Source organism: Lactuca virosa, chromosome 4, assembly GCF_052849685.1.
Source record: "Lactuca virosa cultivar CGN04683 chromosome 4, Lactuca_virosa_CGN04683_v6, whole genome shotgun sequence".
NCBI classification, from domain to species: Eukaryota; Viridiplantae; Streptophyta; class Magnoliopsida; order Asterales; family Asteraceae; genus Lactuca; species Lactuca virosa.
In genome coordinates this window covers 358,133,199-358,145,728 of record NC_136429.1, presented here as the reverse complement: position 1 = coordinate 358,145,728, position 12,530 = coordinate 358,133,199, and the positions used below count along the sequence as shown (strand labels likewise).

Sequence of the window (12,530 nt, the reverse complement as noted above, 5' to 3'; positions counted from 1 at the left end):
TGGACTGTTAAAATTTGGAAATCATATTCTATATTCAAATTGCAATGGAGTTTCCAGTTGCAACGCACATTGACTTCAAATAGTTTCATATTAAAATTTTGATTTTGTTGTATTTTGAATTTGGCACACAATTCATGGTACAATACTAAGAATAGCTTGTCACTTTTGCAATCTTTCGAAATAGTAAATATGATATCACAAAATAAAATAAAATTGCTACATTACAATACACATTGCATTAGGAAATCATCAAAAGAAAGGAGATCATCAAATATCGCAACATATCGGATTTATTCTATAAATGTAATTAACTCTGACTTATTAAACCAACATTAAGCATGACATGTTGCGGGTGTAGATACACACTAGAAACATACCTTTACACCAAGCACTTCCATGAATTGAGCGATGAACTGAGGGTGTCCTGGCCAGGCTACTCCGGTCACTAGATTTCCATCAGTAAAGCAACGGTGCATTGAATGAGGTTCTAACCAGGTTGCACCAGCCAATACCACATGAAGTTTGGCAGCGGGATATGCCGTACATTTCTTTCCCTAGTAAACGCATTAAAAAGGAGATAAATGCAAGAAATAAAGATGTATTTTTTATTTGTTTATTACAAAATTGTACTTTTAAAAATCTACCATGTCGTAGCAATGTTCTCCGAATACAAAACAATTTTCTTGGAGTCCATGATACTAGGATGGGACTCTAACATGTATAGGCGCTTATAGAACTGTGTCGCACTAATGTAGGTTACACTAACAATAATCGGGTAGAATTTTCAAAAACCCAGTGGTACACAAATGTGATGTATTTTTATAGATAAATTATTGCAATGGATATAAAATGGTTTTAATGCCACAAGAATTGATAAAGAAACACCATGTTGTTTATAAACCTCTCAAAGGTGTCATTGCCCATCAAGGTGTAAACATGAACAAACTACAAAAAACAACTTCAGAATTGTAAAGAAAGAAACTTAGAATGTAATTCACTAACGGGATAATTGAGAAGAATACATTTACATTATAACCTAATACTTATAGGAAAGTAATTCTTAATTAAGAAAAGTAAAAAAATTAGTACATTTAGAAAACTAATTAAAAAAAGAAAAAAACTTCATTACCACATCATTTAATTTTTCATACCATCCTATTATTTTTTTCTACAATGCACTAAACTCTACAAAAAAAAATTATGGAACATACGTTTATAAACAAAATCATTTCTTTCTTAATCATTTAATATTAAATAATTCATTTTTCTGATTGAATGCTTTAATGGTAGTTGAACTCCATATTAATTGAATGCCAATATGACATCTCATTATTGTTGAGTTTAATCCATTTAATGTCAACAGGACATTCCATTAAACTATGCATTATATATATGGTCTAATGTCTTATCATGGTTTTCTAATAAGGAAAGAAACCACTAAACTTATCTTGATATTACAACTACACAGCTTGTAGTTATAATATGGTCGTAACTTCACCTTATCTTTAACATCTAAACTCAAACCAATAAAAACCAAACCATATTCTCTAATGAAAGGTGACTGATAATGTTTTTGATTAAATTCCTAAATTCTCTTAAGAAAAAACCTTACCTTAAGAACATCAGCAGCAGCCAAAATTTGTTGCCCATAGCTGATGGATGCAATAGGTTTTCCAGCATCCATAAAGTATTTCACCAGTTTAATAACATCTTGATCTAGTGCCATATATTCTGGACCTCGACCTCCGGGGATAACAAGACCATCATAACTTGAAGCATCTATGTCCTGAAAGGTAGCGGTTATTTTGAATTCATGTCCATTTTTTTCACTGAAATTTTGGTCCCCTTCAAATTCATGGATAGCCGTATAGCACCTATCACCCTTTTTAATTTTGGAGGAAATGGAATCTACATGGCATCCAAGAGCTTGAAAGGACTGAAAAGGAACATATATCTCATAGTCTTCCATGTAATCCTACACACGAAGCAAAATAAAGACAATCACTAATTAATGATGTAATTAATTAACCACCATATTATAGCATTACACTTTAAAACACCCATCCACTTATAGCAATGTCATCCGAATACAAAGAAATTTTCAATACCATAAGTGGGTAGATTTCAAAATATAATATCTTAATAGAAATACAACGCTATAATTGGCTAAACTATTTAAAGTACAATGTCCTCATAAAAAAACAAAACATAGTACTATAATAAAAAGAAATGGTAGTAGGATGCTATACAACACAAATAAATGACGGTATGTTGTTATTTCTTACAGTTAGCCCTAAAATATATATCTAAAAACTCGGTTAAGTAATAACATGGAAAAAAATGCAAGAAACAACACAAAGTACTTAATTATGACTTTTTACTATACCATTGTACTATCGTTTTTTCTTTTACTTACAAATCATTCCTTATTATAATTTTTAGTCTATAGAATCTACCCTATTATAGCAACGTTAGCTTAATTTTTGCTTATATCAAGAAAGGAATTACAAATAAACAACTTACCCCACAGAGGAATAGAATCCTTTTGTTGAAACCAGTGACAGTTCCTCCTAATGCCTTAATGAAATGACCAATATACTCAGCATGCCCTTCGTAAGAAGCTCCAGTGATTAAATTTCCATCAACAAAACATGATGCCATTGTCTCAGGTTGTACCCAATTAGCACCAGCAGTAACAAGCACGGGTCCTAGTGTAGGAAATGCTGTAAGTGTTCGACCTTTCAAAACACCACCAGCTGCCAAGATAAGTGATCCATGGCAGATGGAGGCAATGGGTTTTCCAGTTCTTGCAAAATGTTTTGCAATTTCCACCACAGATTCATATGTCGCAAGATATTCGGGACCACGTGCTCCTGGTATAACTAACCCATCATATGAACATACATCAATCTTATCAAAACTTGCATTCAGAGTGAAGTTGTGACCTCGGTCCTCTGAAAATGTCTGCAAATATATAGTAAAAGCATAACGCGAGTTTGCTTCTTTTTTACATAATTAGGTTAACGAGTTAACTACTTAATTTTGCACATAATGATTTAATGGGTAAAGTGAAAAAGCATGGTTTAATTGGTTAAGACGCTGAAATATTTACTATTAGCACTCTTCTTTTTGCATCCCAACTCATCTCTTATTGTCATATTGAGATTGATGATTATCACTTTTTTTTTAATGTAAGGATAAAATGGTCACTTTTTAGCTTGGTTGTGACAGTTTATTCATTTATGTAAGGATAAAATGGTCACTTTTTTTTTTACTTGACATGCTTACATACATGTCAATATAATATGAGTATAATTCTTGCTTTAGCACTTGTATAAATAATTGTCAGTTTTAGAATGGTAAATATTTTGATAGTTTGTTGGTATATTTTTGACGTTACTAATGACGCTGATTAGGTAATTTTAGGGCTGTGATGAGTGATGATGGATGATTTGGTTTGTCTTATTTAATTTCTTTTTCTTATTTAATTAATAATAACAATAAGGAGAAACCAAAGAAAAATAAAACGGGGTAAAAGAGTCAGTTTATTAGGGTTAACGGCATGTTTTTAACCCTGTTAGTCAAGGGACTAAATCCATAACAAAATGTAAAGTTAAGGATGAGTCTGGGAAAATTTTATAAACTTCAGTGCACTTATGATTTTGAGTAAAATATAGGGACTATTCTTCTAATTTACTCCTGATAAATTTTAGAGTCTCTAAATTTTGAAAAATCTCTAGTTTTAGTACCCATTTCTAAAGTCAGTAATTGTAACCAAATTAGAAAGGAAGTGAATTAAGTCCATCAATTTATATTTTCCTTAAAAGGCATAACATTAATAAATTGTAAAATGGCCGGCAAATAGTTAACTTTAACACAACAATTTTTCAAGAACAATAAAATGAAAATGATAATCAATATGAGGATTCAATTCTCGACCATTAAGCTTATGCAAAGTTAAAGAATTATTATCAGTTTGTATTTAGTGAGAAGAGGACCTGATGAGCAGATACACGATAAAGAACCGTGCGACAAATATCACCGCATTTTTTATCGGGACAAACAGCATCAACAAACAGTCCATAGGCTTGCAATGCCTGGAAAGGAACTATCGCCTGCCCAAAAAAATCAATTTAATCAGAATACAGAATACTACATTCCACATTATTATCAACAACTATATGATATTATTTTAATTTAATCTCTCGATAACTACTACATGTTAGCAGCAAAAGTCAAAGTTAGGACTCAAATAAACAACAAATCAAACCTCCAGGTCTTCCATGTAATCACCACATAACATCAAGATCTTCTTTGGACAACCCAAATTCGCCATTAAAGATGATAAATCCTTTAAATCAATGTGATGTGCGAAAGCCAAACCTTCGGAAACGACGAGTGTGCACTGTTGGTACTTGGGAGAAATATGCCGGTTTAAATACTACTCAGCCCCTTTCATTTATTCACACCAATGTGTGGATGTGATGAAATCATTTTTATTTTATTTTTTAATTATATATATATATATATATATATATATATATATATATATATTATAATAAAACAGTACCTAAGAGTCCACGTGTCAATTGCTCGCCCCCTTCCCATTGACTTTTCCCGCCCATAATTTCTATGTAAATTTCCGAAATTGCCCAGAAACCTATTATAAACCCCTTCATTCCGTCTTCTGTATTTGAATTTGAATTCGAACAACACAATCCCAATAATTTAAGCATCAAATTAGGGTTCCACCTCCTCAAATCTCTCACAGTTTGCCATAAGACGTCTTTCTATGTAAACCTTATATATAAAGAAATCTTAATCTAGCCTTCACCAATCACCACCATACGTCGTTGTTACCACCGTGACTCAAAAATATGTCTCTTCAACATCTCTCTAAGAAACGTTGAGCGACATGAACCATACGCATGTAGGAATTCAATTCTATATTTTTTCTTATTGATTTTGATGTGTGTTTGTTGGTTTGGAAAGATATAGCTTAGCTTTGATCGACTAATTTTTCTGCAGCACCACAATTTAAGCTTGGTTTGGAGCGACGACAAATCAGAAGGTAAGTTTTGGTTCTCAAACCCTCAGTTCATATTTTCTCTCAATGCTTCGATTTGTACTCATGGTTAATATCTCAAACTCAACCATTTTCCATTTTTCATTTTCAAAGGTTGTGGTGTGCCCTCCTTTTATGTTTATCCCCTCTGTTAAAACTGAATTGAACTGAAAGGGGGTTCATTCACCGGTGGAATTAGGTATGTTTATTGGTGTAAAATTATGCATGTTGGTGTTTTGGGGAAGTGAAAATTGCCTCGATGTAGAAAGAATATCATTTTTAAAGTATGCACAATTGACAGTTTCCTACCATGATTATCAGTATTTAAAAATCAAAATATAATGTATTCTTCCTGCATTCAATTTTAATTTGGATTCCATATCAATATAAATTAACAAACAATATAATTTCCTTTTTGAAAATATGTTTTTACAGCGTTTCTTTTGATAAACCCATTTTGATTTTGCATCTTCAAATGAAGAAGAAAGTTTCTTTTGATTTCTCATATATTCCTTTATGAATTTCTCAAGTTCGAGATTTTATATGTTGATTACCCAGAGACCATCCCCTATCTCAAATTATATATGTGTTTTGTGTTTACAGGTCCTCATCTCAAATTATATATGTGTTTTGTGTTTACAGGTCCTGGAATTGGTTGACGATTCATCTTCATCATTGGATATATGATAACAGGTATATCATAGGTTTTATTGTTCTTTTTTCACCAAGTGATTTGACTGGTGAGAAACAAAACGGTCTTTATGTATTGATTGTGTAAGTTTTAAAACAAATGTTGGCATGATTGGCTTTTATTTCATATTAACGAAAATCTTTTCATTTTTTACATGGACTGGTAAAACAATGAACCATAGGTGTTCGACGAAATGTGTCAAAGAATGATTTCATGTCTTCTTCTAGAGTTAGGATTTTATAATTTCACATTCTGGAAGATTAGTGGCGTTTTACAAAAGATGAATATAAGCCTTATATATTTATTTAAGTTAATCTGATAATTTTTTGATTTCTAAATCATTTAGAAGTTTTGGGCCACCACGAAGATCTTTTATGTTAATTGGAAACAAGTAGTCACATTGACTTTTCTAATACATGGAAGAACATTATCTTGTATTGGTATGTGTTTTGCTTTTTTTATAGTCGTTTTCTAAGGATTACTATTTTACTGACATTTTTTACTATTGAGTTATCATATTTTATAGGTAGATTTTTGACATTTAATACATTTTGTAATGTGTATTTTTACTTCGTGTAAAGGCTAAAGCCCTAAACGAAATGAATTCATATGCCATATAATTAGAAAAAACCATTGAATTATTGTGTTTATAAGCTAATTTATTTCATATTCTCGCTATTTTTCAGGTTCTAATCTGTTTGATATGGCTGTTGTATCAATCAGAATAACTACAAAAGAAATCAATGTGAAAACGTAAATAAGTTGGGGCAACAAGGTGTTGGTTGTATAGGATCAAACAGATGGAGATAATTGTTATTTCAAGGTCTAACTGCCGATTTAAGTAAGTGAATTCCCCTTAACAATTTAGTTTTGTATTGATTTAAACGCTAATTATGTGTTTGATCGTATGGCATGCTATTAGCGTGGCATCCATAAATGCAATTTCTGACCACTTTCTTAAAAAGATTAAAGAAAAAGAGAGTGTACAGCCATGGATGAAGTGAACCCAAGAAATATTCTTGAGGTTCCTCTTATTGTTCCAAGTTCAAGAACTTGTGATCATATCAACTTAGGGGGAAGAATTAGAAGATGTAGATGGTTTACGATAAAATGGAGCATTGTTGCATCTCAATATTGGATAATAGAACTGAAAAAACTGAAAATAGCAGGGCCACTTTATTTGGTGAGTTTATTGCAATACACTTTGAAGACCATTTATGTGATGTCCGTTGGACATCTTAGAGAGCTTTTCCTTGCTGTTACTTTAATGGTTTTAGCTTCATGGTCTTACTACACTTTCAATCATTATTTTATTAGTAGGTCACATGTTTATTTCTTTGAACCATGTAATTGAACAATAAAAAAGGTTTATCCATATATAATCGTCGTTGAACAGTTTTCTGTATATATTTGAGTTTGTCATGAAATTAGATCCTACGTTATCTGATTCTTTGTTCTTAATAATTCTTTGTTTTTCCCTTAGAATTCAGGATTTTAATTCAACAGATTTGATTGTTGGTTAGTTCATAAGACCCACATAGTAAAAAAAAAAAGTAGATAGATGGTAGAAAGTAGAGACCAACAAATAGTATGTGATATACACATGGCAAACGTGTATATCATATGTCCCCTGGAAATTTGTTTGTAATTATGATTTAAAATTATCAATAGTGTTTTTTATTCTTATCCGTGTGTATATATATATATATATATATATATATATATATATATATATATATATATATATATATATATATATATATATATATATATATATATAGGTGGGTTCAATTGAGAAAATAAAAAAGGTTGAGAATGGGGGAATTATTCTCAGCCATTCATTTAATCTAAGCATAAAAAGACATGGTGGCAAACTTGTAAATATGATAATAACCTTCACTCTCAAATACGCAACTGTAATCGATCGTTCATCATCCAAATTTCTCCTCCAACCTTCAACAATCATCCAGATTTCTTCAATTAAACCATCATCAACATCATCCAGTGCTAATCAATCATCGATCTTCGTCAATAACATGTTTATCAACACGATTCAACAGTTAACAATAAAAATTCATTTTTGGTTCTTTTAATCCAACCTTCAATTCTGCTTGAATACGATCAGATCTTCAACATCTACGATTAATTATACTCCCAGCGTCATTAGATCAACATCATCGATAATCAACAAAAAATCCACTTCATATCATTCATTCAACATCGATTATCAAATAAAACTTCAAAATTGAGGTTAGAAAAAGATCAAATCGTTTTTTTTTTGAAAAATTTCATATAGTTCTCTATCAATCTACTATTTTGTAAGATTTAAATAGTCAAAGTATCATGTTTTTAACATTTTTAAAAAAGTTAAATTGTATGCACTCCAACTGTTTGATGAAATGCATAAACTAAATTACCACGTTATATTCATATATGAATATGTTTTCTCACCTGAATCAGTATATGATTATTAAAACAAAAAAACAAATATGCAAGTCTGTATGTTATTCATATGTGAATAACATATAAAAATTATATATATTTGTGAAAATACCTTGTAATATTCATATGTGAATATACTGTGTAATATTCATAACTGAATATATCATCTAATATTCACAAGTGAATATACTATGTAATATTCACATGTGATATACCATGTAATACTACGTAATATTCAGATATGAAAATATTATCTAATATTCATAAGTGAATATACCATCTAATATTCACAAGTGAATAAACTATGTAATATTCACAAGTGAATGCATCGTCTAATATTTAAATATGAATATACTATGTTTATTATATGCTATATTCATATATGAATGATACTTAAATTGTAAAAAAAATTAATCATAGTTTTTATTCATAAGTGAATAACGAATGTACTGTAGTAAAAACCTGATTCATTTTTATTCACTTATGAATAACGATAGCTGAAAATATAAAAAAAATAATTTTTTTATTTTATCTTAAAACTATATCAATATGGATGTCTATTTGTAGAGAATAAAAAATCATGAATTTTGGTATATTTAAAATCATTTTTCGATAAAAATAGCTTCTTAAAAATTAAAAAAAAAAACGAAAAAACTATGTTTTTGTATATATTAAGGTAATGCTTAGCATAGTTTAAGGAAACATGTTTTGTTGGAAAACACATGTCTATTCCTTTCCCATTTCCGCTGGTACGACGGAGGCTTTTGCGGCAAAAATAAATGAGTGGCTGAGAATGATTCTCCTATTCTCAACCTTTTTTTTTCTCAATTGAACCCTCCTCTATATATAATGATTATTTGAGAACTCAAAATAAATGAATGTTAGGATGGTTTGTGGCATTTTTGTAAATAAGAAAAAAGATGCGGGGGCATGTTATTGAAATTAATCAGGGGCATTTTAGAGATTACATATCCTTCTATGATTGCTTACATTACCCTCACGTCGTCTCAATCGTCTCCGGCATCCCTTCGATGAATGATCTGTAATCTCACGTGACCTCTCCTTTGGTCGATCTACGTTCAACGATTGAAAATCATCGTTGACGCTATCTCTGCCTCACGTTCACTCACTGTCACCGGCGATCGACCTCCACCTCATATCTGATGAGTGATTTTACATCACCTCCTTATCTCCGACGATTGATTCGCGTCTCGATTGATTTACCGGTGAGATTTACTTTCCTTTTTCGTTTTTTATTTTATTATGCTTCATCTATTTTCGGTTGAGTTCTTCTAGAAATAAAGGATCTTATGATGCGTCGAGTGATGCTGCTATCAGGTTGTAATTCGTTGATTTTTATTAAAGGGATACATCCAAATAATAAATCTAAACCTAAAATGGTAATTACAGGTTCTGTTTGTGAGGTAGACAATGCTTTGTTACCAGCCTAAGATACTCTTTACAGGAATTTCGATTAAAAAAGCTCCTATCAACTCTAAACATGTTGAAATTTGAATGAAGCTTCCATAGGTACCACGCACAGCAGGAGGTGAAACATGTTAGAAATTTTTATTTAAAAAAAATCGATAAGTGAGGCATTTTTATGAACTTTTATATAAACAACTAGATGTGAAACTCATGTATTACATGAGTTTATTTAAAAAAAAAATTGAATATGAAATGTTAACAATTTGAGTAGTTTGAATTTATAAGAAAAATGAGAAAAAATTAAAATTATTAAAATTAATGAGGATTTAATACATTGAATACATTACATATATAAACCATTTCTAATAAATACCTTACATATATATTACCTTATATATTAAATGTGGAATTTTAATTTAATAAAATGAAAAATACAATAAAATGACAAGTGGAAAATAGAAAATTCAAAAATTCTAGAAAATGTCATGTGTCCAAATCAAGGAGAATAGGACATGTGTGTGATATCCCGAAATTTCTATCTTATAATCCAAGCAAATCAATCAAAGTTAGACTTGTTTATGTTACCTTTTAGCAGTGCTAAGGGTTATTCTGTGAGTTTTTAAGCCTCGTACACTTAGGACTTAATGCTATGAATTGTGAGTAAGGAATTTATGGGTTTCAAATTGAGCAAAGATCATCCATGAAGGGATGTTTACGGCCCAAAGTAGGTTTACGACCGTAAACCCAAGCTTGGCCGTAAACCCCTTTCTACTAGTATAGATTTCGTTCATTATTCTTCATTTCTCGCATCTTTCACTCAAGAACACTCAAACTCTCTCAAGTATCATCAAGGGAATCCATCATTTCTCTTCAAAAACATAAGTGATTCATCCCTTTCACTAGTTAATCTTCTTGATCATATGAATCCTATGAATCACATCCTTGAATTCATCACTTTTCCTTCAAGATCTTCAATTCTTCATCTTTTCACCAATAACACCAAGAACACACACTTGTTCTTGGAGCCGCGAACACCTTCAAGACTTCCATTAAGTAAGTATCCTTTCCATATACTTGTTATCCATTAGGAGCTCTTGAATCCCTATGAAACAAACACATTTTAAACATCATTTAAGCATCATCTTCAAGAGTTCACGACCGTGAACCCTTCATGTAGCCGTGAACCCTTCAAGTGATCTTGTTAGGGCCGTAAACCCTTCTTAGTTCATGTGGTGGCCGTGAACCCTTCAAGCTATGACCGCAAACCCTTCATAGAATCAAGCCTTGGGTCGTAAACACTCCATGTGTGGCCGTAAACTCTCCTTGTTCGTGAACACATCTTAGTGTGGCCGTGAACACTCCTTTCATACAATCATTTGTGATTGCAAAACTTCATTTCAAGTGTTTCCTAGTACCTAAGGTTGTTCCCTTACATGATTAGTTGTTATATACACTAATTGTATACATATATGTGTCATTATATGCTTAATGGATCCGTTTGTGCTCGGGACTTCACTTGGCATACTTAGCATCCTATATCGATCTTTCATTCGAATCACTCACTACATGTGAGTTCATACCCCTAAACTTATCTTTTAATGATTTTTAAATGCTTTTATGGGTGGGGGGGGAATACAAGTAGAAAACAATATAGTTATAGTATCAATCACATGTGATTTATAACTATCAAACAAAAGGATTTCTTATACTTCAAAACTGCGTTATCAAACAAACTGTTTCAAATCAATTTATAAACTGACATCAAGTCATTAATAACCATTCAAATGGTTAAAACTCTTTTCAAATGATAAACTCTTTAAATGTTTTACAAAACTCTTTTAAACTTATATATTGTCAAAATCATGTCTATATAGATATAGCTATATAAATAAGGTTGAAAGGGCTTAGGACTGATAACTCGCTTTATTTCATGTTCCTTGTTTGGTTGTGGACTTAAGGTATCGGCTGTTTGTCTGAATGTCGTTTGAATCTTAGTTATATATTATGTATGTGTATATAGATATAAAAGTACTTTCAATCAGTTCAATACCTTTGGGTAGCAAAGGTGTACAAACATGACCAGTCATTCAGTTTCAGAGCTTACTAGTAAACTATAATAGGTATAGTTTAAGAGTTTACTACTTACTATGTCTAGAACAATGAAACTTATATGAGTTAGTTCATACATGATTCAGTTCAAACATACAATAACTAGAACAGGAAGAAACATACATTAACTAGAACAAGAAGAAACATACAATAACTAGAACAAGAAGAAACATACAATAACAAGAACAGAAAGGAACATATAATAACAAGAACAGAAAGGAATATACAATAACAAGAACAGAAAAAAAACATACATCCTTTTACAAGAACAAGATAAACATTAATGTGAAACCACTACTTCACGGCTTAACAATATCTTTGTTAGGTCATGTTTTGTAACCAGAGTCTCCTGGAGGGAGAGCGGGCATTGTGTGTATAGATCTATACGGGACTGACAATCCCGCATCCCGACTGTTCGCTACAGTTTGGCCGGCAGGCCAAGGGGTGACAAATGTCACATCAGTTTCGACGCCAGTAGGTCGTCGTTTTAATCACTCGTCAATCAGTATGGTTATAACCACATCACATTTTAACCTTAATTAAACAAATTGGTTTTTAAGGTAGTTAGTGCTTCAGTAGTTACTTATTACAACATTAATGTTCACTGTCATTTTTCCATTACATTCATATAGTGATCTTCTCACATAAAAGGTAATGTAAACTATTTTCTGGAAATAATAGTCATATACTTGGGAAAACACTCACTTTTACAAAAGAACAAACATACAGAACAGTCGGGTCTTGGTAGAAGACTACTCTCCATTTTAGTAGAAAATATAGGATTTTCTAGGAAGT

General features: G+C 31.3%; 1 protein-coding gene and 1 long non-coding RNA gene across 3 annotated transcripts; one reads left to right on the top strand and one right to left on the bottom strand.

Moving 5' to 3' along the window:
- Window positions 1-203: 203 nt before the first annotated feature.
- LOC145108668 (protein DJ-1 homolog D-like) lies at window positions 204-4,433 on the bottom strand. Its single transcript, XM_079045740.1, has 5 exons — window positions 4,271-4,433; window positions 3,999-4,115; window positions 2,524-2,964; window positions 1,613-1,975; window positions 204-554 (listed from the first exon to the last, which is right to left on the bottom strand). Exons 1-5 carry the CDS (start codon window positions 4,334-4,336, stop codon window positions 366-368), a joined length of 1,176 nt encoding a protein of 391 aa, XP_078901866.1. The 5' UTR covers window positions 4,337-4,433; the 3' UTR covers window positions 204-365.
- A 283-nt stretch (window positions 4,434-4,716) lies between these two features.
- LOC145168974 (uncharacterized) lies at window positions 4,717-7,151 on the top strand. Of its 2 annotated transcripts, XR_013742209.1 has the most exons (6): window positions 4,717-4,930; window positions 5,029-5,071; window positions 5,180-5,264; window positions 5,708-5,758; window positions 6,443-6,597; window positions 6,679-7,151. It is a non-coding gene; the product is annotated as an uncharacterized LOC145168974 (long non-coding RNA). The 2 variants fall into 2 exon arrangements; XR_013742208.1 differs by having other exon boundaries at window positions 6,443-7,151.
- The last annotated feature ends 5,379 nt before the right edge of the window (window positions 7,152-12,530 follow it).